The 23,032-nt window shown below is 40.2% G+C and overlaps 4 protein-coding genes across 5 annotated transcripts in view; all 4 read left to right on the top strand.

Annotated features, from left to right (window-relative positions):
• slc22a15 (solute carrier family 22 member 15) overlaps positions 1 to 12,796 on the top strand; it is a 15,671-nt gene extending 2,875 nt beyond the window's left edge. Inside the window, 10 exon segments of the mRNA XM_026356065.1 lie at positions 21 to 185; positions 553 to 682; positions 1,495 to 1,555; positions 5,519 to 5,685; positions 6,320 to 6,460; positions 7,191 to 7,276; positions 8,625 to 8,733; positions 8,849 to 8,921; positions 10,455 to 10,613; positions 11,199 to 12,796. Coding sequence (XP_026211850.1) covers positions 21 to 185; positions 553 to 682; positions 1,495 to 1,555; positions 5,519 to 5,685; positions 6,320 to 6,460; positions 7,191 to 7,276; positions 8,625 to 8,733; positions 8,849 to 8,921; positions 10,455 to 10,613; positions 11,199 to 11,243 — 1,136 coding nt within the window. The 3' untranslated portion in view covers positions 11,244 to 12,796.
• LOC113159418 (SLAM family member 9-like) overlaps positions 1 to 18,004 on the top strand; it is a 24,141-nt gene extending 6,137 nt beyond the window's left edge. Inside the window, exons 2-3 of the mRNA XM_026356082.1 lie at positions 16,253 to 16,925; positions 17,357 to 18,004. Coding sequence (XP_026211867.1) covers positions 16,253 to 16,864 — 612 coding nt within the window. The 3' untranslated portion in view covers positions 16,865 to 16,925; positions 17,357 to 18,004. The remainder of the gene's footprint in view (positions 1 to 16,252; positions 16,926 to 17,356) is intronic.
• On the top strand, positions 13,182 to 23,032 carry LOC113159413 (SLAM family member 9-like). 2 transcript variants are annotated; one of them, XR_003298622.1, is made up of 2 exons: positions 13,182 to 15,223; positions 21,774 to 21,886. XR_003298622.1 is itself a non-coding variant. In XM_026356076.1 (2 exons), the coding sequence occupies exons 1-2, from the start codon at positions 19,787 to 19,789 to the stop codon at positions 22,123 to 22,125; spliced, it is 753 nt and encodes a 250-aa protein (XP_026211861.1). In that variant the 5' UTR covers positions 19,728 to 19,786; the 3' UTR covers positions 22,126 to 23,032. The 2 variants fall into 2 exon arrangements, 1 of the variants encoding a protein (XP_026211861.1); XM_026356076.1 differs by lacking the exon at positions 13,182 to 15,223 and adding an exon at positions 19,728 to 19,802 and having other exon boundaries at positions 21,389 to 23,032.
• Positions 18,919 to 19,805, top strand: LOC113159411 (SLAM family member 9-like). Its single transcript, XM_026356075.1, has one exon. It carries the CDS (start codon positions 18,993 to 18,995, stop codon positions 19,788 to 19,790), a length of 798 nt encoding a protein of 265 aa, XP_026211860.1. The 5' UTR covers positions 18,919 to 18,992; the 3' UTR covers positions 19,791 to 19,805.

The raw sequence follows: 23,032 nt of genomic DNA, 5'->3' as shown, positions 1-23,032 counted from the left end.
ACATTTCTCCCATTTTCCAGGTCTGTTTTTCGAGGTGGTCTTTGGTTATGTGTCTGCCTTGGCGCCCAGCTATGAGGTCTTTGCCGTGTCTCGTCTTCTGGTGGGGCTGATGAATGGCGGTATCGGCCTGGTCTGCTTCGTCCTCACTCAGGAGTATGTGGGAAAGTCCTACTGGGCCATGACCGGTAAGAAAACACTAAAACCGTCATGTCTTAGTGAAGTGGTTTTTAACTGCCGCTGAAATTATGTGTAAAGTACTGGATATTTTGTGGTTACAGTTTCTGATAATTTTACCATGTTTTGTTGCCAGAAACCTCTGATCTGATTAATGAAGCAGCACAAAGTCCACCTTCCAAAAAGTTCAGTTGACTAAAGAAAAGCCAATATTCAACAAAGCTGAACAGTCTCACCTTCATTTGTTGGTCTGTTGTCGGTTTAAACTGACTTAGTTTTAGGATGGTGTTCCTAATAAACTGACAGTTGAGTGAAAAATCTTGTGTTTGGCCTTGTACAGGTTTGTAAAGTTTTTTTTTTTTTAATGTATTTCTTTAGGGACGTTGACCAGTATGACGTTTGCGATTGGAATCGCCCTGTTTGGAGCTCTGGGCTACTTCATCCAGCCGTGGAGGAGCCTGGCCATGGCAGCCAATTCATCTGGTGTCCTGTTTTTCCTTCTGTCTGTGTGAGTGAAAACCTCAGAGAGACAACTCACCGCTGGCATCCAGATAAAAATAATTTCAGAATTTCTTAAACAGAACAAATGGAATAGATTTGTTTTTCTCATTTTCCTAAACACTTGGATTTCACTTTTTCAAGAGTTACAGGCTGAAACACAAGATGGGGTCAAAAATGACACCTTTAGTTTGCAAAAGGGATGAAACAAAGTCAAATGTTTGTGTGGTTAAACTGATGTATTTTTTCATTTAATCAGTTGTTATATAATTGACACAAAATACTTAATGCAGCTTTCATTATAAACCACCTCAGACTTCAACCTCATGTATGCCATAAGCCTTTTAGTTATTTATGATTTTGTTTTTACTGCATGTTTGTGTGCAGGTTTTTCTGTGACTACAAACTCTCATTGGCTGTGGGTTGGGGCTGCGGCTCAATAGGTAGAGCAGTTTCGATTCCCGACTGCCACGTCACATGCCAAAGTGTCCTTGGGCAAGATAGTCACTGGTCATCGGTGTGTGAATGTGTGGGCTTGTGTGTGTGAAATGGGTGAATGAGATGCAGTGTAAAGCGCTTTGAGTACCAGCTAGGTAGAAAAGTGCTATATAAGTGCAGAACATTTACCATTCATTGACATAACAGATGTACAGTAAGCATCTAGAATATCTGTATTTTATGAGCATTTTTTGATAAATGTCCAGAATGTAACTGTTGTGGGACTTGTTTTTAGAAAAAGACATTTTAAATGTAATAGACACAAACCATCCAGAAACATTTACAGTTTTAACAAACACTCTCCTCTCCCCCTCTCTGCTGCAGCACTCTTCCAGAGTCTCCTCGTTGGCTGTATTCTCAGGGTCAGACTGAGCGAGCGGAAGAGGTAAATATATCAATACAAACACTACGTCTGCAACTCTGCAGCAGTTCAGAGGTTTTTGTCATAAATTATATCCCAGAAATACTGTGTGTTTAAGTGTATTTCTTTTATTTAAAGTCGCTGTGGGAAAAACTTACTTTTTGCACACCTCTTTGAACAAAACTTAGGTTTGTTACCATTACCAACACAAATTCCCAGATATAACATCGACATGTTTTTTTTTTTTTTGTTTTTTTTCCTCTGTTCCACAGATAAAGGTTCCAATTTATTATTATGCAGCGTGTGGTACGATGTAGTAAGTCGCTGCTGGTTGTAATTGCAGGTGGAGTAGTTGTCTCTCCAGCTGAGGCTGCTCAGGCACAAGTATGTATCTTTGCAGCACGAACTACTGTAGATAACTAGCAGTTAACCATTTCGGTGTGATGTCAGCAACTGCTGCTGATTAAACTGTAGCTGTGATTTTGAGCTTCTACAGCCAAGAGAGGATGTGCTGTAGCTTTCTGTAGCTTGAATCTTGAATCTTTCACTGTTGCTGATTGTGGCTGTAACCGTTGCTGTGCTCTGGTTGTTTGGACTCTTGTTGCAACATGTTAGTTTATCACGAGTGTTAACACATACTACATGTACCAGTTGGGTGTGCAGTCACTGGCAAGGTTGTGCTGACTCAATGTTTTAATGAAGCTTCTGCATAGAGCTGCAGGAGTTGACGTCACCAATCCTAGAATTCATCAGTCAAATAAAAACGCTGCTTTGTTGGCAGAAGTAACGACGCTTGACTGAACAACCTGTTATGAAAACTCACTTGACACGTGATAGCTTACAGAGGGGTGGAGGGTAGTTCTCCTATAGATATCATAATCATATTCAGACATCTAGTTAGCACAGTTTTATTTCACATTTAAGTGCACAACAGACTCTGGCAGCTTGAACACTAGTGCCTCTCAACTTCACTAATGCTGCTACCAGAATGAACCATGTGAGGTGTGGAGCTCTACTCACAATCTTTTGATGCATTTGTAATAGATCCTTCATATCTGCACACTCAGCTGCCTCATTCTGTTTTTTAAAAACTTGCACTTAAAACATAAGAAGAAAATAAAACATCAAACTGAAGCAGCTCTTCATAGAGCACTTTAAAGTTATTCTCTTTGGCTCAGATATTTTCTTCATAGCTCACTTTGGTCAAATGCACGACAAATAACTAAATGTAAATATCTGATAGAAAAACTGTGTATTTAAATTCCTTTGTCAAGTAATGCACGAGGTAGAGAGTGTTCAGAGTGCAGCTAATGTGACCACATCACTAGCATCATAGAGCCACAGCTTTTCCTACCACAACCCAGGCAGGTGCCACATGCTGTCACAGCTCAGCCTTTTGTGAGTGTCAGTGTAACTGGATTAGATTAGATTAGATTAGATTAGATTAGCACATCAACAGTTTCTGTGAATTAATGTGAATATAAATTAATGTAAAAAAAACAAAAGTAGTGCAGAAAATAAATCTCCCAACTGGACAAGAACTTTTACTGAACTTCTCCATAGCCGAGTTAGCTTAAAGGTTACTTTCATCAGCAATCTCTTGGCAAGTCTCAGGTAAAACACATGCACAGTCTCCAAACACCCACGTGGGAATCATCATGTATCGAGACCATCACAGAGCCACACAGAGGAACACATAAACATTCAGACTCTCTTTGATACCTCCACTGTCATATTGACTGTTACTCCACTTAGCTGTTACATTCTCCACATTAAACCCTTCATCAACACCTCAATGTCACTGAAGACACTATTTCATGTTTACATCCTGCCTGCATGTGATATGCAAATTAGCAGTGAGGCTCAGTGTATGCTGTATACCTCATCCCCCTTTTCATTGCATGTACATACTCATTGAAATGAATTGTCATGTCTGTCAATGTCCTGCTCTTTGGTTATTCTTTATTCTAGAAGCTAACACCAAAACACATTCTTTGTAACCACTGACCTGTATTGTAGCATGCTTCTGTAATTATCTTTTTACAGTGAAGTGTTTTCATATGTGCAAAGGAAATGTCCCTGCTCAGGCCTACAACACCAGCACCTTGTTGTTCACCGCTCCATCTGAATATAATGCTCACCTGCCTGTTCCTCCAAAACCTGTGCACTCTGCTTTCTGAGCTTGGCACCAAAATACACATGGATTAGCAAAGGTGATTTCAAGATCAAGAAACTGTTGTAGCACTGGTTGTTATAAGAAGCAGCCTAATTACAGGCTTCTCTCTCCTACTCAGATTCTTAGCAACGACAAGTGACAGGTTTTTGCATGTTTCCATTCTGGGGAGGTTTAGTTTCCTCTAGCCTCCGATAGCCCTGCATATCGATAAAGAGACAGTTATTTAAGGAAGACTGCAAACACGCGGTAAGCAGTGTCCTTGAGTGACAAACTGCTGAATCATACATAATTCTTAATCCAGTCTAACATTTTGTTTTTTGGTTGATGAAGTAGGTACCAGATTTTATAAAGATGGCAGTTCAGCTGAACTCACATTACTGTACGTTCACATCTTAACAACTTAAAGGCTGTTTCTTTCACACGTGTCAGTGTTGCTTGTCTTCTGCACAGTATGCTGCTTGCCTGAAAGGTGTAATAACTACGGTTAGCGGGCGAGTGGGGGCTTTGCATTCACAAGGCTTTGTCTCCTGTTTGCCTTCTTCTCCCACACCAGGATGAATGTGAGCAGCTTTTGTCTTTTCTGGCTTCTCTTTCTTGACCTCAGTGGAAAATGTTAAACTTCTCATTTCTATTCTAAGACAACAGGGTGTTAACAAAATCTGATGGAATTCACAACAACCTCCTGTCTGTGTGCAGCATTTTGAACAATTTGAATTTGGGTGGTACAATAGTGCTGTATCTAACCTAGTTAGTTTACGTACACTGAAATAACCTAGTGACACTCAACTTTCTCTAGATGATTTCTTAACTGTCATGTACCTGTAAACAAGAAAGCTGGTAGAGTAGCAGATTACAGAAACCTAATTCCAACGAAATTAGTGAAGAACAACAGAATGAAACAAGAGATCATTACATGGAGTGATGCCTCATGGTTTGTAGTTTATAAAGTTTGACTGAAATATGAGTAAAACTGAAATTAACACACGATGACCGGCAGCAGTTTAGATAAACTGAGTGAAAACAGTGACTGTGCCTGTCTGTGCCTGTCTTTATCTCACTGTGCTCAATCTGTGAAACCGGCTTCAAAATAAGTCATAGAATAGATGAGAACGTGAGCCGTCCCTCTGATGTACTCGTTCCTTATTCTGTCTAACCTGGTCACTCCTAAGGAGAACCTCAACATCTTCATCTCTGCTACCTCCATCTCAGCCTCTTGTCTCTGTCTCACTGCTACCGTCTCTAACCCATAGAGCAGAGCTGGTCTCACCACTGTCTTGTACACCTTTCCTTTGAGTCTTGCTGACACTCTTTTGTCACACAACACTCCTGACACTTTCCTCCACCCGCTCCAACCTGCCTGCACTCGCCTCTTCACCTCTTTTCCACACTCTCCATCACACTGAACTGTTGACCCCAAGTACTTAAACTCCTGTACCTTCTTCACCTCAGCCCCCTGTAACCTAACGCTTCTACCTTGATCCCTCTCGTTCAGACACATGTATTCTGTCTTACTACGACTGACCTTCATGCCTCTTCTTTCCAGAGCAAACCTCCACCTCTCCAGCTGTTCCTCCACCTGCTCTCTACTCTCACTGCAAATCACAATGTCACGCTCAGTAATCTGTATATATCTGTGTATATGTGACTTTACAATTACCAGGTTTCGTAAGTACATGTAAACCAATTCCCCCAATACATGATCTGATTACAGTAGTGACAAACACAGTCTTGTTTATGTGACAGTCAACAAATCACTTCACTTGAGCTGATTGTAACTGAACTGGGGTCGTTCTGCTGTGTTTTCATTGGAGGTGCTGAACTACATGGCAGTGAGAAACGGCAATGCCACCAGCAACTTGATGCTGCAGCAAGTTGGTTTTGCTAAAGCCAGAAACCAAAGCAAGAGGGGCACGGGTGTCCTGCAGCTGGTGATCCATCCAGTCCTCCGCCTGAGGACCATGGTGCTCATGTATGTCTGGTGAGTATCGCAGCACAGAAGAAGAAGGAGAAGCAAACGTGCTCGTACATTGTTCTTGATCTAAAATTACCTCTGCAGCCGTTAACTAGTAGCTGTGAACTCACAGCCGCTTCTATTTCTGCTTTAGTTGCTTCAGATTCTTCTGCTACCACATTAGGATTCTTAGGTACTTTCCACTGTGCACAGAAGCAGCAGAATCATCTGAGCGTAGTTTAGCTTTGCAGGTTCCTCTATCCAAGTGTAATGTCTCTCCACTGTTGCATAGATGCCACTGACTTATGGTGATGATATGTAATCCTGCATCTCACAGCAACTTTCCTAAGCTTAGTTTGTATCTGCAAGAACTTTATCTAATCCCAATGGAAGAATAAAACTGCTGAAGTTCTGACGTCATAAATTTGATATATCTCTTAAATAATATCTTTCAATAAAAACTTTTTTTTTTTTTAAAAGGAAGTTGAATGAACACATTCTCTACTCGGCGTGTGGTTAGTTTATTCTGACTCTACTGTAGATTAGATGTAGATAGTTTCCACAAACACAACGTGAAGACACATGAATGACAGGTGATAAAGAGCTGCTGAGTAGCCTGCAGATCTGAGTTGTTGTAAAATCCTGTGTGTGTGTATTGCAGGTATGCATGTAGTCTGGTGTACTACGGTCTGACTCTGGGAGCCAGTGAGTCGTCTGGTAACCGCTATGTTAACGTAGCCATGTACGGCCTGGTGGAGCTGCCTGCCTACCCACTCTGCATATACTTCATTAACAAGCACTGGTGAGAAACACACCCACAGATAATAAAACACAGCTGAGATCGGTAACGCTGGGATACTCTAACATGTGTTTTAGCTAATGGAAAAAACTACAGCCTGCTTGCTTTTTGTTGTATTGAAAACTGTTGGACTTTATGATATTTAATTATTAACTTCTAAGCTCGAATGGATTAAGTGTCTTAAAATCCTTCTTAGGAGTCACACTTAAAGTAACTTTGGACTAATAACACCTCAGGAAAGGACAAGCGAGAGGGTAGGACACTGGTAATGTTTTACAACACTTTGAGCTTCATATCACAAATCTCATTTTATCCAGTTTTTCTCCTGTTTATGTCCAAATGTTAGAAACATCTGTCAGGGACAGAATCTGCATATCTTCGGTTGCTGAGACCTCAGAGGTTTCTCCTAACAGCTGTTCCCCCACATTTAGGTGGAGCCAGAAGTGATTCCCTTATGTTAGGAATGTTATTCTACTCCACCAAACATGCATCACTCTGATCATTTCCAATGAGGACTGACTTTTTTACTCTGCTTGATAAACTTGGTGCAGTAGATATTTATCATTTATCATTATTAGATATTTAGTTCAGCTGTGTTTGTGCCTACATCATCTTTGTTTAATTTTTATGCCATCAAAATATTTAGAAAATGTCAGAAAGGCAGAAGACACTGTAAGCAGCATTGGTTAAAGCTTCCACAGCTGAGGTGGTGTTGTTGTGTTGTATTGTGCAGGGCTGGGAGGAGGAAAAGCATGGCCAGCTTCCTCGGTCTGGCTGGTACCGCCTGTCTCTGCACCATGTTTGTCCCTGAAAGCACAGGTGAGACACTAACACTCATTTAATACCCATAATCAACCACAGTGTCAGCGTGCTGCTAGTTAATATCAAGGCCTAAACTTTGATTTTAAATTGTCTCATCTACGTGTTTTGTGTTTTACTATTAGGATAATAGAAATAAATAATAAGAACAGTGAAATAATGTTTTTGGAACATGTGGCTCTTGACCTGAGAACGAAGTAATCAGTATTGAATGGACAAGGACAAATACACTTTAATTGTACTGTAACTGTAGACTGGTAAAGTTCTCTGCTCACCTGGCATTCTCTATAACAAGACAGTCATATTTCTAATGCTCATTTCACAGTTGCCACAACAAAGGTTACTGTTGTGGGAACTGAAGATTTGGTATCATTAGGCCTTTAAAAGCATTGACCTTTTACTCCCACTGCACCACTAGGACCTCGTCGTTGGCTCACAGTAAAATGAAAATACATCTCTTAAGCTTCAGTCAGTGGATTTTACAGAGGGAAATCCAGAGGAACTTTAAAGAAAAAGAGAAGAAAACCAAACTACTTAATTAGAAAACCACACAGTAATAAAAAAATCTTTTTTGTGTATAGTTCTGTGAATGTGTGTTTGACTGAGGGGATTTTCAGATTCCATGCTCTTTTACATGTTGGTGATACGTTGATTCCGTTAGAGCGGCTGGTTAGTGTAGTGGTAACATCACCACCTCCCATGTGGGAGACTGGGTTCAAATCCCAGCCGTGGCCTACCGCCAGTAGGGGTCCTTAGGCCAGACCTCCTTACGCTCACCCTGCCTACCATTGTACCCTACTTGTAAGTTTACACACTGAAGAGAACATGGCTGAAATGTGCAGCGCCCGTCACCGTGCTGACATTTTAAAATGAATCTGAGAAAATTCCTGTGGGGTTGGGTGTATAGACTCTTCATCTTCTTTTTTTAAATCTGGTTGAGCCCAGTGTTCTCACAGTTTTCTCCTCCAATAACATGTTCTCGTACCTCAGCTCTGAGTCTCTTACGTATATTTTCCAGTGAAGTAAGATCTAATTTATCACTAAACATTCATCCTCTCGGCCTGGGTATGTCTCTGTATGTGGGGAAAACCTCTTCACTTATCTCACTCTTCCGTGTTGCACTTCTTCTTTTTAAGCTGCACACTGCTAAGCAGCGACATCTGTATGATTTAACTGGACACACCCACATATTCTGTTTCACGGTGACTTCATATGAAACTAAACGTGCTCTGAATCAGGGATCACTTTAATCAAACCTTCTCTACCGCAGCTTCCTACGCTGTTTTCATGTCCTTCAAAGTTAAATCCTCAGTAGGAAATCCCTTTGGGGGACTTCCTTTGTTTGCAGGAAACCTGTTGAGTGTTACGTCGTTGGCACTTGTAGGAAAACTGATGGTCAGCGCAGCATTTAACATCGCCTATGTCTACACGTCTGAGCTCTATCCAACAGTTATCAGGTGAAGTAACCCCAGTCCAATCACACTGGGTGTAATTCCCACACACTGTGTTCCTTCTAAAAGTGTTTATACTGTTTAAAAGAGTTGATTCAAATTGTTTTTTTCATGGTTTCAGAAATGCTGGTTTGGGAGTGTGTTCCATGTCCTGCAGAGTTGGAGGAATCCTTGCACCGTTTGTTCCTTCCATGGTAAGAGGGGCTGTGTCGCTGATCTCCATCTGTCTTTATTAGGCAGAGTGAAACTCACTACATCTACACTGTCAAATGTTTGGGTTGACCCCTGTCTGACAGATGCAAGTCATTGTGTCCTAAAGTGTTAGAGTCAGTGTTTATTGACAAATCATTCAGAATAAATTGATTTAATACAAATCAAACACATGATGCTGTAAAAGAGAAATGCAGACCTGCAATTCACCTTTGAACCCTCACCCCCGATCGCCTAATGCCCGATTGGTCTTTTGTCAGCATAAAGATCAGAATTCAAAACAAACATGAGGATTAAATATTAAGAGCTTCAGAGAGGTCAAACTGATCTCATGCTGCAGAAGCTTTTACTTTCAGTTGTTCTCTGATCAGCTGCTGACAGCAGAGAACAGAAAAAGCCTCTCATCTGTTAAAACTTAGTTTTAAACTTCAACTATAACTTGTACTACGATGGAATTTAACTAGAATTATACACGAGGTACCACCACAGTAAACCCTACTCTGATGTCTTCCACTTGACTAACTTTGGATTAGAGGAGAGGTTTGTCATTACTGAGTCACGTCCAATAAAAACATAAAAACTGTGACGAAAAGTAGATTATTAAACAAAGAAAAGGGTTCTTCAGGTCAAAGTGAGTCTTTATTTAGTTGTGGTGAAGTGATTTCAACATCACCACCTCCTGACCAGAAAGATCGAAAGATCCTAGATAATAACAAACACCTCAGTATCTTCTGTTCCTTCTTCACTCAACAGTCTAAGAGCATGTATGATCTTCAGCAACATGTCGATGCAAACGAGGCTGATTTAGTTCTTTAGTGGCTGTTGAACTAAATTTATTTTTCCACCAATATAGAGACGTTGATGAGAGAGGACTGTTAGACACTATAAGATTCTGCAGGGAGAGAACTGAGTAAACTTTACTGTTGACTTGTGGTCAAACATGAATGAGGACTTCGAAACATTAGACATTTCTTCATGAATCACACAGACGGAGACAATTCAGTTGATTATAAGGGAAATGAGAATTTATAATTCATGTTAAAACCTGCTCAGTATGACTAAGGTCCACTTACTAGTTGTCAACCGCACCCTGGGCTTTTCCGTGGAGGTTTAAGTTTACTCAGTTGCCATGTGAAACAAATACAGTGTCTTCCTGAGTGTTGACCCGAGTTTACCCTGTGAGCTGTAGCTGTGATCATGTAACGACACCTAGTGTTGGTTTATATGTGACTGACTGTAACAGCTTGAACACTGAATTTCCTCAACAATGTTGGTTAGTTGGAGAGATTTTAATTGAAAAGCTGTCAGAAGATTGATTTTCACTGTAGTACAAGTACAGCGTTTATATAAATATATGTTTTCTTTAGGAGACACTGCACATAGGTTTAGTTTCCTGATGTCATGGTTAAAAGTAGAAGAATAGTTGTATAGTACACAGTTTACTTATACCTGGTAGCTGGGGTTTGAACAATAACAGTAAGAATGTGCACATTTAAACATGTTTGGTTGTGTTTCAGCGGGCTCTCCACACCTCCATGCCCTTCACTGTGTTCTGTCTGAGCGGCCTGTCTGCAGGCTGCCTGGGCCTCCTGCTGCCTGAAACCCTCAACGCACCTGCAGCAGAAACTCTGGAGGAGCTCGGCAGCCCGACCCGCAGCCGAGTGCTGGAGAGCAAGGTAACACAACCCGATCACATCTCTAATACATCTATAAACTGTCAGCTAGAGTGTCCTAATGGCCGAGGAGGTTAAATAGAGGAAAAGTTCAATCACAGATTCTAGTTAAATTAACAACTTTAAAGAAAGAAACTCAGCAGTTGAAGAACAGATCAGTGAGGGACTGTCTTTTAGAGACCTTCACTCACACACCTGGACCTCATACAATGATGTCACGTTGCACTGCAGCACAAATTAAACCTGATCCACCTTTTTTTTCTGCACAAAGCTGCAGCTGTCCTAAATGTGTTAAACTAATTCTTTAATTCTAATTCTAAATCAAATTTATACTATTTACCTTTAACAGCACCGGTTCTCTCCTTTTTAATGTACTCAGCGGTGACATGGTGGATTCCATCAGTCTTGACACCAGAGCTCTTCACTTTTATTTACACTTTTTAATGATTAACTATTAAATCCTGTATAAATGAAATATCCGTGTGTATAATGTTTAATCTCAGTACGGCAACAAAACAAATGTTTTAATCTCTTTGCATGAATGTCTTTTCTCTAACATGTCTTCATGTCTTTATGTGTTTTCATCAGGCTCTTCTGTATGAAGATGAAAAATGGAAATCAAACCACAAATGAAGCCAACTCGGCAGAACGAGTGTCCACACATCATACCTTATGGTAATGCTGCCGCAAAAGGGTGAATTGCTCCTTTAATCATTTTAAAGTAGCGGTTGCCAAGTTCACTTTTACACGTGTGAACTAGGACGTTTCAAACCACCAGGGCAGGGGAGTAGACGCTGACCAGCACAAGGAGGCGTTATCAACTGATGGTGGTTCCTCCTGTATCTAATTATACAGGACAGACATCAGTGTTGTTTGGACACGGACAACCAGAAGAAACAGGAAAAAAGATGAGACAGGACACACGTGACTTACGTTCCAGAGAGAAACTGCCAGAGAGGCCAGAAAATTCAACTTGCTGTTTGCAAATTGTGACAGAAAAACACATAATTTTAAAGGTTGTTTTTTCCTAAATGCAAAACGAGACCCCGAGAATTTCACCAGTTGACACGAAGCTGCAGCAGGACACACACCACTCACACTGCTCGGTGTCAACATGGTAATGGACCTTAAAATACAGCTGAGTCTGAGGAGCACGCTGAGCGTGAGGAGGAAGTGCTCTGTGTTGTCGTGTCTGTGGCAGATCGTCATCAGCAGGACTAAATCAAATTCTGCAGCATTTTCTATTTATGACCTTTGAAGCATTTTGAGCTCAAATCTTTTTGGTTATGACACTAAAAATATTATTTACATGTTCAGAATAAGGTACTAAATCGAGATCCTGTGTGTCTCAACCTGCTGATCCACTGCAAGATGTCAAATGTATTTTCTCTGCAGCAGCTTTAACTCGTTCGAGTTTCAGCTGTCTGACATGTGACCCGCTGGGCTGTCGGTTGTTGGAAGGCAGGTGATTTGAGAGGATGTGCTGAAAGGTGGGATTGTTCAAACAATGTGGACAAACACTGATTGAAGAAGTCAGTAATTTAGTGTTAAGGACGCTCAGTTTTTACCTCAGTTGTCTCTTTCATGGGATCTTTAAGAAACAAATGCTACAGGATGAACTGGATCCATGAACGGAGGAGTTTGACAGTGATGCTCACCTCACGTCTGAAGTCGGACTGAGCACTGATGACGTGAGAGTGATTTAAAAAGTCCAATCAGGTATTAAAGGTTTAAAAGCTGCTTACATTGACTGAACTTGGTGTTGAGTGTGAAGCTTCATAGGTAACATAGTCAAATATAACGTCTGCTTAATGAATTAGTCAAATCTTATTCATGTCATCATCCTTTAACTGCAAGATTAAAATAAACCAAGTGTTTGTTGCTGGAGGCAACAAGAGCTTTATCACTTCATCACTAATAAATCCTGATTTCATCATGTTCCAAACAGACTTGAACAACAGAAACAGTAATCATGTAATCGATTCGACCAAAACAGGTTTTTCTGTGACAGGTGTAAAAACCAAACTGTTCTCGCACCAAAAGGTTTAATGTGAACTGATGTTTTCTATGTGACACAGACTAAAAGCTGGAAACACTTTGTGCCTTCTTCTGTATTCTGTACAATTGTTATTGACTTTGTTCCTGGAGCTTTGAGCTGTAAATAAAGATATTAAGATATTTCATAACTACTGTTCCTTCTGTTTCTTATGTGCCGTATCGCACAGGACCAAACATGGATGTAGCCCACCAATCAGGACGGGAGCTTCAGAACATAATCGGCTATTAAACGTGCAGAGATCTGAGGAAAGGTGCCACTAAAGTGGGGTTTAACAACAGAGATGCAGTCACACCAGTGAAACCTACTGTGCACATGGTTCAGTAAAAGCTCAGATGTTGGTCAGTGTTGAGCAACAGTTGCTGGTAAAAGCTGTTGCAACAACTTTAATATTGCAAAATCTCTGCTGTCGCATCCTGACAGGTTGTAGTCAAACTCATTTTTATGGCACAGAATTTAACCGTCCCTCAGATTTAACACTCACGTGTGTCTCTGTAACACTAACGTGTCATTAATCCAGGATCAACTCCTCTTTGAGTTGTATTATGAAAAACAGCTACGAACCATCAAGCTACTACTCACAAATTGACAGACATTGTTTTGCTGCTAGGATTTGATTTTATTCTGTGTTTTCTTGGTCTTCTGTATTATGTGGAGCTGTATTATCTCTTCATCTCATAATGTATTTTAAATGTGAAAGTGTAAAACAGGTTGTTTCATTTTACTCTCCCAGCTACATCCTCTAGCTTGTTTCTTCCATTTGAAACAAGAACTTTCTAAAACCAGGATTTTCAAATGATGCAATGTTCGCTCATTAAACAGTGAACTAGTGATTTTCACCTTGACAAGTTACCACAGACTTCGCAGGATGACGCTGTAGCAATAACGGGTTTTATACAGAATTTATTTGTGGTGCTTCTTCTTGTTGTTGAGGTGAGAATCACTCTAACAGTGTTGTTCTGTCTCTCAACATGGACACACCAGCAGCTCTCCGGCTCACGACTCTGCTTTTAGTTGTGGTGAATTCTGCTCTGACTGAAGATAAACTGATTTACATAACGGAGGCTGGAAACCTGGTTCTGATGCCTCCTGCAGCCTCCACTCAACCTGTCATCAGCAGCATCCGGTGGAAATACAACGGTAACCTGCTGGCTGAAATGGTGGAGGGTAAGATCCTCTTGGACGTCTACGGCAGATTTAATGGCCGCACAACCCTGAACACGACAACTGGATGTCTGGAAGTCAACAACATGACTAAAGATGACACAGGATTTTATTCAGTGGAGATCAACTACAGTGGTCAGAGTGTTCGATATGATGTTAAAGTGATCAACAAGGTGCCAAAACCTGTGATACAGGTGTTTAATTCTACATCAGACAGCTACAGGTTGAGCTGTGAAGGAAACACCACAGAGGCTGAACCTGTCACCTACAGCTGGAAGACGGGAGACGGAGAGTGGAAGGAGTCGGAGAAGAGCATCACCATCAGCAACACTGAGGAGACACAAAGTGTTGAGACGTTCTCCTGCAGGATGAAGAACCCAGTCAGTGAGGAAGACAGTGAACCCCACATTAATCCACTCTGGAGAAGCAGACACCCAAAGTCAAGATGCTGGCTTCAAACCGTTCTGCTCATCCTGACCTTCTTAGGAATCGTGTCGTTTCTGTGGGCTCTCGTCTACTCGGTGTGTAGAAAGAGATGTGGAAAGGAGGCAGCCTGAAAATGTAAATAGAATATAGAAACAAGATTAGAAACGTGTGAACAAGATTGATCTCAGTGATCTTTACTGATCAGTTCTGAATGTTTCCCTGCACAATATTATTTAATAGTGTGACTTGTCTGTGGAGGTGGTTGGATTAGGTTTCCTTTACCTATGAGCCCGTTCAGTTCAGACACTGTGTATGTCTTTTTATTTTTAATCTATATTTCTGCCTTTTATATCTGCACAGCAGCTTGATTTGTCCCCTACGTAGGACAGTGTTGGTCCAGTCTGACATTCATTTTACATCAATTCAAACATTCTTTGTGTCTCGTGTTCACTCTGCATTTACTTTACTGGTTTTGCATGTGTGGTCTTTTTTTTTTTCGTAATCAGTTAAATGTGCAGCGTAAGTAATTCTTCATGACGGGAAGTGAAAGTGACCGTGGAACATGGAAGGAAATGTTGCTCTGTTGAAACCAGATCATCTGAACAGAAAAAGAGAACAATTAACTAGAACAGTCTTTCAGTTGCTTATTGGTTTGTGGACATAGAGACTTAGAGTGTTTGTGGTTCTCTGCTGTTCTGTTCTGTTTTCAGTACCAGGCTCTGTCTGAGAATAACTGAGAATAAACAAACATACTTCATGGTTGGTGGAAACACAACTGGCGTCTGTGGCTGAATGAGTGAATGTAATATGGACTACGGCAGATTTAATGCACAACCACTGGGGGTTTGGTAATTAAAACATGGGTAAAGGTGACACTGGGGTGTATTCAGTAGAGATCCAGGTCCAGAGTGATAGTTATGATGCTAAAGAGTTTAAGAAAGTGCCCAAACCTGTAGTTCAGCTACAGGTTGAGCTGTGAAGGAAACACCACAGAGGCTGAACCTGTCACCTACAGCTGGAAGACGGGAGACGGAGAGTGGAAGGAGTCGGAGAAGAGCATCACCATCAGCAACACTGAGGAGACACAAAGTGTTGAGACTTTACCCGCAGATTATTGAAATGTTGTCCAGGAAGAATAAACAATACAATAAATAAAAGATGCTTGGAGTGGATTATGGTGGTGGAAGAGAAAGATGTGGAGGTTCTGTATTTATGACACAACTTTTAATGAATTTGGTTCATTTCACATCCTGCTTAATTCTTTATTAGATCATTTTACATTTTGAAATTAAACGTTGTAAACTGAAAGAACTTAGAATGAGCTTCTTAGATATATAGAAATAAAAGATAATGTGTTGATCACACTGTGTTGTCATCTTTTCATTGCATTGATCAATATTAATTAACAAGGAAACTAGTTCTATAGCCACAACACATCAGGACTTGAACTAGTGAAACATGTCGCTCACATGAATCCACTGACAGGTGTGTTTTAGCTTTAATACTCGTTTAATTACTAAGAGCTTCAGTGAAGTTTAGATCACAGGAAAGAAACCAAGTGACCTCCTCACGTCTGGAAATGAAAAACATGTTAGTTTAGATTTTAGTTACAACGATGTGTCAGGACAGGAAAATGCAGTTTGTGTGGTTCTTAAATGTAACATAAAATATGAAAAAGTACTAAAATAAAATAACTTTTAAAACAGAGTTTGATGTGTTTTTTGGGGTCTGACCTCACTGGTGGACACATCTTTACTTGAACTCATGAAGCTCTAAAATGATGCTGCTTGTGTCAGTGTTAATAAAACAACATGTACATTTCTTTAATTTTGAGTTTCATGTAGAGGAAGTTTACTGCAGCTGCTGAGTGACGTAAATGTCAAAGAGTTTTTACCAGTGAAAAGAGGAAAACACATCACACACATCACATGTACTGAGACTGGAGCCTGTTTGAAGAACAGTTCAGGTTTGAAACAGCGTTGTTCTGTCTGTGGACATGGAGAGACAGACGTGCTCTGGGCTTTTGTCTGTTCTGCTGCTGGTGGTCTTTAGTGGGGACTCGGCTCATGCTGAAGTGAAACCAGTCTACTTCGGTCTGGGCCGCAGCCTGAACCTGAGTCTTCCTGTAGCTACAACTGAACGTCTCACCAGCCTCCTGTGGAAATTCAACGACAATCTTCTGGCTGAATGGGTGGAGAATGTGATTCCTCTGGAGTATTATGGAAGATTTAAAGGACGCACAACCCTGGACGTAAACACTGGACGTCTGATAATTACAAACATGGGTAAAGAAGACATTGGACTCTATTCAGTGGAAGTTAATAACAGGGTCCAGGATGATAAATACAGAGCTACAGTGGTCGAGGAGGTGCCAAAACCTGAAATCGTGGTTCAACCACTCAACTGTGGTCCTCAGTTAAAAAACTGTAAACTTATCTGTGATGGAGACACAACAGAGACCGGACCTGTGACCTACAGCTGGAAGATGGGAGACGGAGACTGGGAGGTGTCAGAAAAGGTCTTGAACATCATCAATGACAAAGAAAAACCTAAAGGTCGAAACGTTCTCCTGCAGGATGGAGAACCTACTGGGTACGAAGGACAGTGAACCTAAAAGGAATCCATTCCTTCTGTGAAACAACTCAAAGTGAATAATCAACAACATGTCAGTAAGAAAAACTTGATTTTAAATTCACATTTCATGAATTCATGTTCCCGTCTGAGTTTAAACTGAACCACAAACCGTCACCCATCGTTGTCTTTGGTTCCTCTTCTGTCATTTCACTTGTCTCATTTTATTTTTCTTCTACAGTTGTCAGATTGTACACGGAAGTTATTAAATAAAGTTTTAATTGTTATTGTAGATTTTAGGAGTCATGTATAAAACGTTGCTTCGATGTTTTTTGTAATGAGTTTACCTCTGTTCTGTGATACATCAACATGAATAACCCATGAATACATGTGATGAGTTATAATAACAAACTGTGAACATTTATTCTACTCTTACTTATACAATAATATATAGACCTATAAATATTTTGTGTACATGTTCTTTGACCTTTTTAACATTAAATTTGTTTTGTATGACTCTCACCTGCAGAGGAGGACTAATGAGCTACGTCAGCACCGCCTGGTGGAGGACAGAACATCTCTCTAGTTTCATTAATAACTTCTGTTTATTCATTTCAGTAACAAATCCCCCCTCCCTCACTGTGACCTATGAACATATGAATGTTGTCTTGTAATCTTTAGATACTGGAAATACTTGATCTCCTATCATCACTTTTCTCCTGTGATTAACAGCAGATGTGATTATTTACACATTAATATACTGTGATTAATAAAAATGTGGTGAATTAATCCCACAGTGTTTCTTACAGCACTTGTGAAGTCTGATCTCGAACATGTTAAGATTTTTACAACGGTCAGGGATCAGCTGGTATGAAGCAGCTGTTTAAAGAAGAAGAAGAGTCCACTGTTCTAGATTCAGTCTGATTCTGACTCCAGATAAAAGTGATGTTAACGCAGCTCAAAGTTTTAATCTTCATCTTTATGTCTCATTTGTGAAAGTTAAAATCATCATTTTACAATTGGAAATCAAACGTTGTGAATTAAAAGCACTTAGAATGAGTTTCCTAGATATATAGAAATAAGACATAATGTGCTGATCACTCTGTGTTGTCATCTTTTCATTAATGAATATTGTATGAAGGTGTTTTACTGCTGAAATAAAGAACTTTATACATCATCTGTGGAAGTCAAATTCTCCCTGATATATATATATATATCTTTTAATGACATTCAGCTGCCTCCTCAGTCGTACACGTCCTAATTTGTGGTATTTGTTTCACAGGTATTTATTTCTGTGAGTATTTCCTGTGTATGTATGTGACTGGTACGTGTTCACTAAGCTGCTTATTTCTGTCCTAACAGGCCTCCATACACTACATGGCTGTTTGTGTCTCTGGTTGATTTTACAGCAGGAGATACTGACGTGATTTGACCCCTGAGGTGAACTTGACCCATTTATTCTGACTCCTGTGACCTACAGCTAGAACCCTTCTTCTCTTAATGCTACTTTTAGGATAGATCAAGCCACCACTGCTATTTAATCACATGAAGCTGATATTAATCACACAATCAGTATTTATTGAGGTTGTTTTTATCCCAACTGGACTCATTTTAAGTTCTTGAGGACTTTTCACCTCTTATCCAGAAAACTTCATCAGCTCATATCACACAACAAAAGTATTATTTAATTTAAATGTGACCGTATCAACTGATCTCTTTATCAGGGTTATCACTGAAGTGAACATCACAGGAAGCAAACGCAGCTCTGAGGAAACCAAAGTCACCACAGAGAAAAACAAACTTTAGGTACTTATTGGTCTGTGGACATGGAGAGACTGTGTTTGCAGTTTGCTATAGTGCTGTTCTTGACAGTACCAGAATCTGTCCTAACTGAGGATAAACCAGCTTTTTTCAACTTGTTACAGCTTGAACTCATGAAGCTCTAAAATGATGTGGCTTGTGTCAGTGTTAATATAACAACATGTACATTTCTTTAATTTTGAGTTTCATGTAGAGGAAGTTTACTGCAGCTGCTGAGTGACGTAAATGTCAAAGAGTTTTTACCAGTGAAAAGAGGAAAACACATCACACACATCACATGTACTGAGACTGGAGCCTGTCTGAAGAACAGTTCAGGTTGAAACAGCGTTGTTCTGTCTGTGGTCATGGAGAGACAGACGTGCTCTGGGCTTTTGTCTGTTCTGCTGCTGGTGGTCTTTAGTGGGGACTCGGCTCATGCTGAAGTGAAACCAGTCTACTTCGGTCTGGGCCAAAGTCTGAACCTGAGTCTTCCTGTAGCTACAACTGAACGTCTCACCAGCCTCCTGTGGAAATTCAACGACAATCTTCTGGCTGAATGGGTGGAGAATGTGATTCCTTTGGAGTATTATGGAAGATTTAAAGGACGCACAACCCTGGACATAACCACTGGACGTCTGGTAATTACAAACATGGGTAAAGAAGACATTGGACTCTATTCAGTGGAAGTTAATAACAGGGTCCAGGATGATAAATACAGAGCTACAGTGGTCGAGGAGGTGCCAAAACCTGAAATCGTGGTTCAACCACTGAGCTGTAGTTCTCACTCAGACAGCTGTAACCTGAACTGTGATGGAGACACAACAAAAACTGGACCTGTGACCTACAGCTGGAAGAAAGGAGACGGAGCCTGGGAGGTGTCAGAAAAGGTCTTGAACATCATCAACAATGAAACACAAAAGGTCGAAACGTTCTCCTGCAGGATGGAGAACCTACTGGGTATGAAGGACAGTGAACCTCGAAAGACAAATCCGTTCTTCCAGAAACTCCCGGACTTCAGATTCTGGACTAGTGTTGTATGGTATTCTATAAAATCCTTTGGAATCATATTACTCTCATGGGCTGTTGTCTACGTGTGGAGGAAACGAGAAACCTTTTGTCCACTAAGTGAAACAGCTGATGATACCTCAGCTCAAAGTGGATGATCAACAAAACATGTTAGTAAGAAAAACTTGATTTTAAATTCACATTTCATGAATTCATGTTCCCGTCTGAGTTTAAACTGAACCACAAACCGTCACCCAGCGTTGTCTTTGGTTCCTCTTCTCTCATTTCACTGGTGTCGTTTTATTTTGCTCCTACAGTTGAAAATCAGAGTTAAATATAAAATATTGCTTCAATGTTCTTTTTAATGTGTTTACTGCTGTTCTGTAACTTACCTGCAATAAAAGACTGATGAGCTACGTCAGCACCGCCTGGTGGAGGACAGAGATCAGCACAGGAACTCAGTGGAAACAACATCTCTCTAGTTTCATTAATAACTTCTGTTTATTCATTTCAGTAACAAATCCCCCCTCCCTCACTGAGACCTATGAACATATGAATGTTGTCTTGTAATCTTTAGATACTGGAAACACTTGATCTCCTATCATCACTTTTCTCCTGTGATTAACAGCAGATGTGATTATTTACACATTAATTTACTGTGATTAATAAAAATGAGGTGAATTAATCCCACAGTGTTTCTTACAGCACTTGTGAAGTCTTTAAGATTTTTTGTCTCTGCGTCTGATCTCAAACATGATCACTGTCAGGGATCAGCTGGTAATGAGCATCTGATAAAGTGATAACAGAACAGGTCACAGAGCTCTCACTGTAGAACTGTCCTGATGCTGATTATAGTGTTTTCTGAGAACCTGTCAACCAAACCCAGCTCAGTATTTGCTCTTTTTTATATCACAGCTGAACAAACTGAGTGAGAATTGAGCTCTGAGACAAGTTTGTGGTTCATGATGCTGCTGCTCTTAGCAACCGCTGCTCTAACCATCACATGTCATAACTGTCGCCTGGTTTCTAGCTTCCTGTAGCCTCCTTTGAACATGTAGCCGTCAGCAACACCAACAGTAAAGTCTTACATCTGTACTTAGTCATTTGACAGATGCTTTTTTAAACATGTACCTCAATTACAAGTTAGATACAAACAGGCAGCAGCTGAAAACCAATGCAGAGTTCTGAACAGTGATGTGATGGGTTCTTTCTGTCTGAAGAAGACGTGCTGAAGCATTTTACTGAACCTCACTCATGGTGTCTCTACCTGACACAGGTGTGTCCATGTAAAAGTAGAAAAGCTGACAAAAATGTAAAATAAAACATATTTTTAATTGGCTCCATGTTCAGTACTGACTTCAATCAACACTTTACATTTTGCTTTTATTCACATTGTTGTGTGTTGGTATCATTCTGTGAGACACTGAACATTTGAGCTTAAAGTTGGACGACTTGTTGAACCCTAGACTGTAGATGAAGTAATAAAAAGAAAGAGAATAATCTGCATTATTTAGGTAGATCAGTGGTGATGCTTCTAAAGTATTTATGGTATTTAAACGTCTTCATCTCCTTCTTTCACTGTTGCACACATTTCTGCATTTACAGATGTACGACTTTTTCTTTGTGAGGGACATTAGAAATGTGAACGTCACAGGAAGGAACTGCTGCTTTATGAAAACCAAACTCACCTCTAACCAGTGAGCGAGAACAAAAGAGATCCATGACATGGAGAGACTGTGTTTGTGTTTTGCTGCAGTGCTGCTGGTGACAGCATCCGACTCTGTTCTTACTGAAGATGATCCAACGTACCTGGTGCTGGGTGGAAACCTGGTTCTGATGCCTCCTGCAGCCTCCACTCAACCTGTCATCAGCAGCATCCGGTGGAAATACAACGGTAACCTGCTGGCTGAAATGGTGGAGGGTAAGATCCTCTTGGACGTCTACGGCAGATTTAATGGCCGCACAACCCTGAACACGACAACTGGATGTCTGGAAGTCAACAACATGACTAAAGATGACACAGGATTTTATTCAGTGGAGATCAACTACAGTGGTCAGAGTGTTCGATATGATGTTAAAGTGATCAACAAGGTGCCAAAACCTGTGATACAGGTGTTTAATTCTACATCAGACAGCTACAGGTTGAGCTGTGAAGGAAACACCACAGAGGCTGAACCTGTCACCTACAGCTGGAAGACGGGAGACGGAGAGTGGAAGGAGTCGGAGAAGAGCATCACCATCAGCAACACTGAGGAGACACAAAGAGTTGAGACGTTCTCCTGCAGGATGAAGAACCCAGTCAGTGAGGAAGACAGTGAATCTTCTACTGATCTGTTCCTCAAACCAAGACCTCCACACTTCAGACTCTGGATCTATTTAGGGTTTATCATGAAATTCTTGGCAGTCATAGTATTGTTGTGGGTTGTTGGCTACTTGATGTGGAGAAAACAAAAAGCTGTCTGTTCTTGTGAATGTGTAAAGAGTGATGATTAAGAGGCTCAAAGAGGAAGATCGTTAAAACATGTCGCTATTCATGAAAAGGGAACTTTGTAAAAGTCGACTAAAGGGAAACATTTCCTCTCATGGCCCTTTACTTCAAATATCTTCTCCGTGACTTAGCGACTGTATTCACTCGCATGTCTGCTAAACTCAATGTGTAAATGTGATTACGTTTAACAACAGAGTTACATACACTGGTGTTCAGCAGTGACTTTAACCTGCACATAACATTTTAAGCGCTGATGTCTTTCACTTTTACTTTTATGTGTCAACTCTCCTTTAGCATGTCAAGTTACTAAATTGTAGATTAGTGTTAAATGTGCACATACATGTAAAAATGAAATGAAACATATCGTATCATGGCATTTATTATTGCAGACCGGCTTTTATGTTTAACTGGAAAGTGTATCTTATCTTATCTTATCTTATCTTATCTTATCTTATCTTATCTTATCTTATCTTATCTTATCTTATCTTATCTTATCTTATCTTATCTTAGGATCATTACAAAACCTGTTTCACTGTTTATACTGACTGTTGTTTTTTTATTTCTATAGAACAGTGCATGATGGTAGCAACACCTCTAAACAGCTTTGCACTCGAAGCCCGGCTCAACTGAAAATGACAAATAATAAAAAGCAGCTGACAATAGAAGCAAATTATGCCATTAAAACATGAGACCATCAATTAATACATTTCTAAGTTAATCATGTTTTACGTCTATTTTTGAATATGTTGAATGTCAGTTATGGAGGCTTTTTATTAAGTATTTGTTTACAGTGAATCTGAACTTAGTGTGTGAGGATAATTTAATGCACGTACAATTTTGCTGCCTGTAACCGTAGATAAGGCCAAATAAATATAGAATTAGAGGTGATCATGTCTGTCATAAAAAACTATA

Source organism: Anabas testudineus, chromosome 15 (genome assembly GCF_900324465.2).
Source record: "Anabas testudineus chromosome 15, fAnaTes1.2, whole genome shotgun sequence".
In the NCBI taxonomy this organism is placed as follows: domain Eukaryota; kingdom Metazoa; phylum Chordata; class Actinopteri; order Anabantiformes; family Anabantidae; genus Anabas; species Anabas testudineus.
This window is presented reverse-complemented; position numbering and strand designations above follow the sequence as displayed.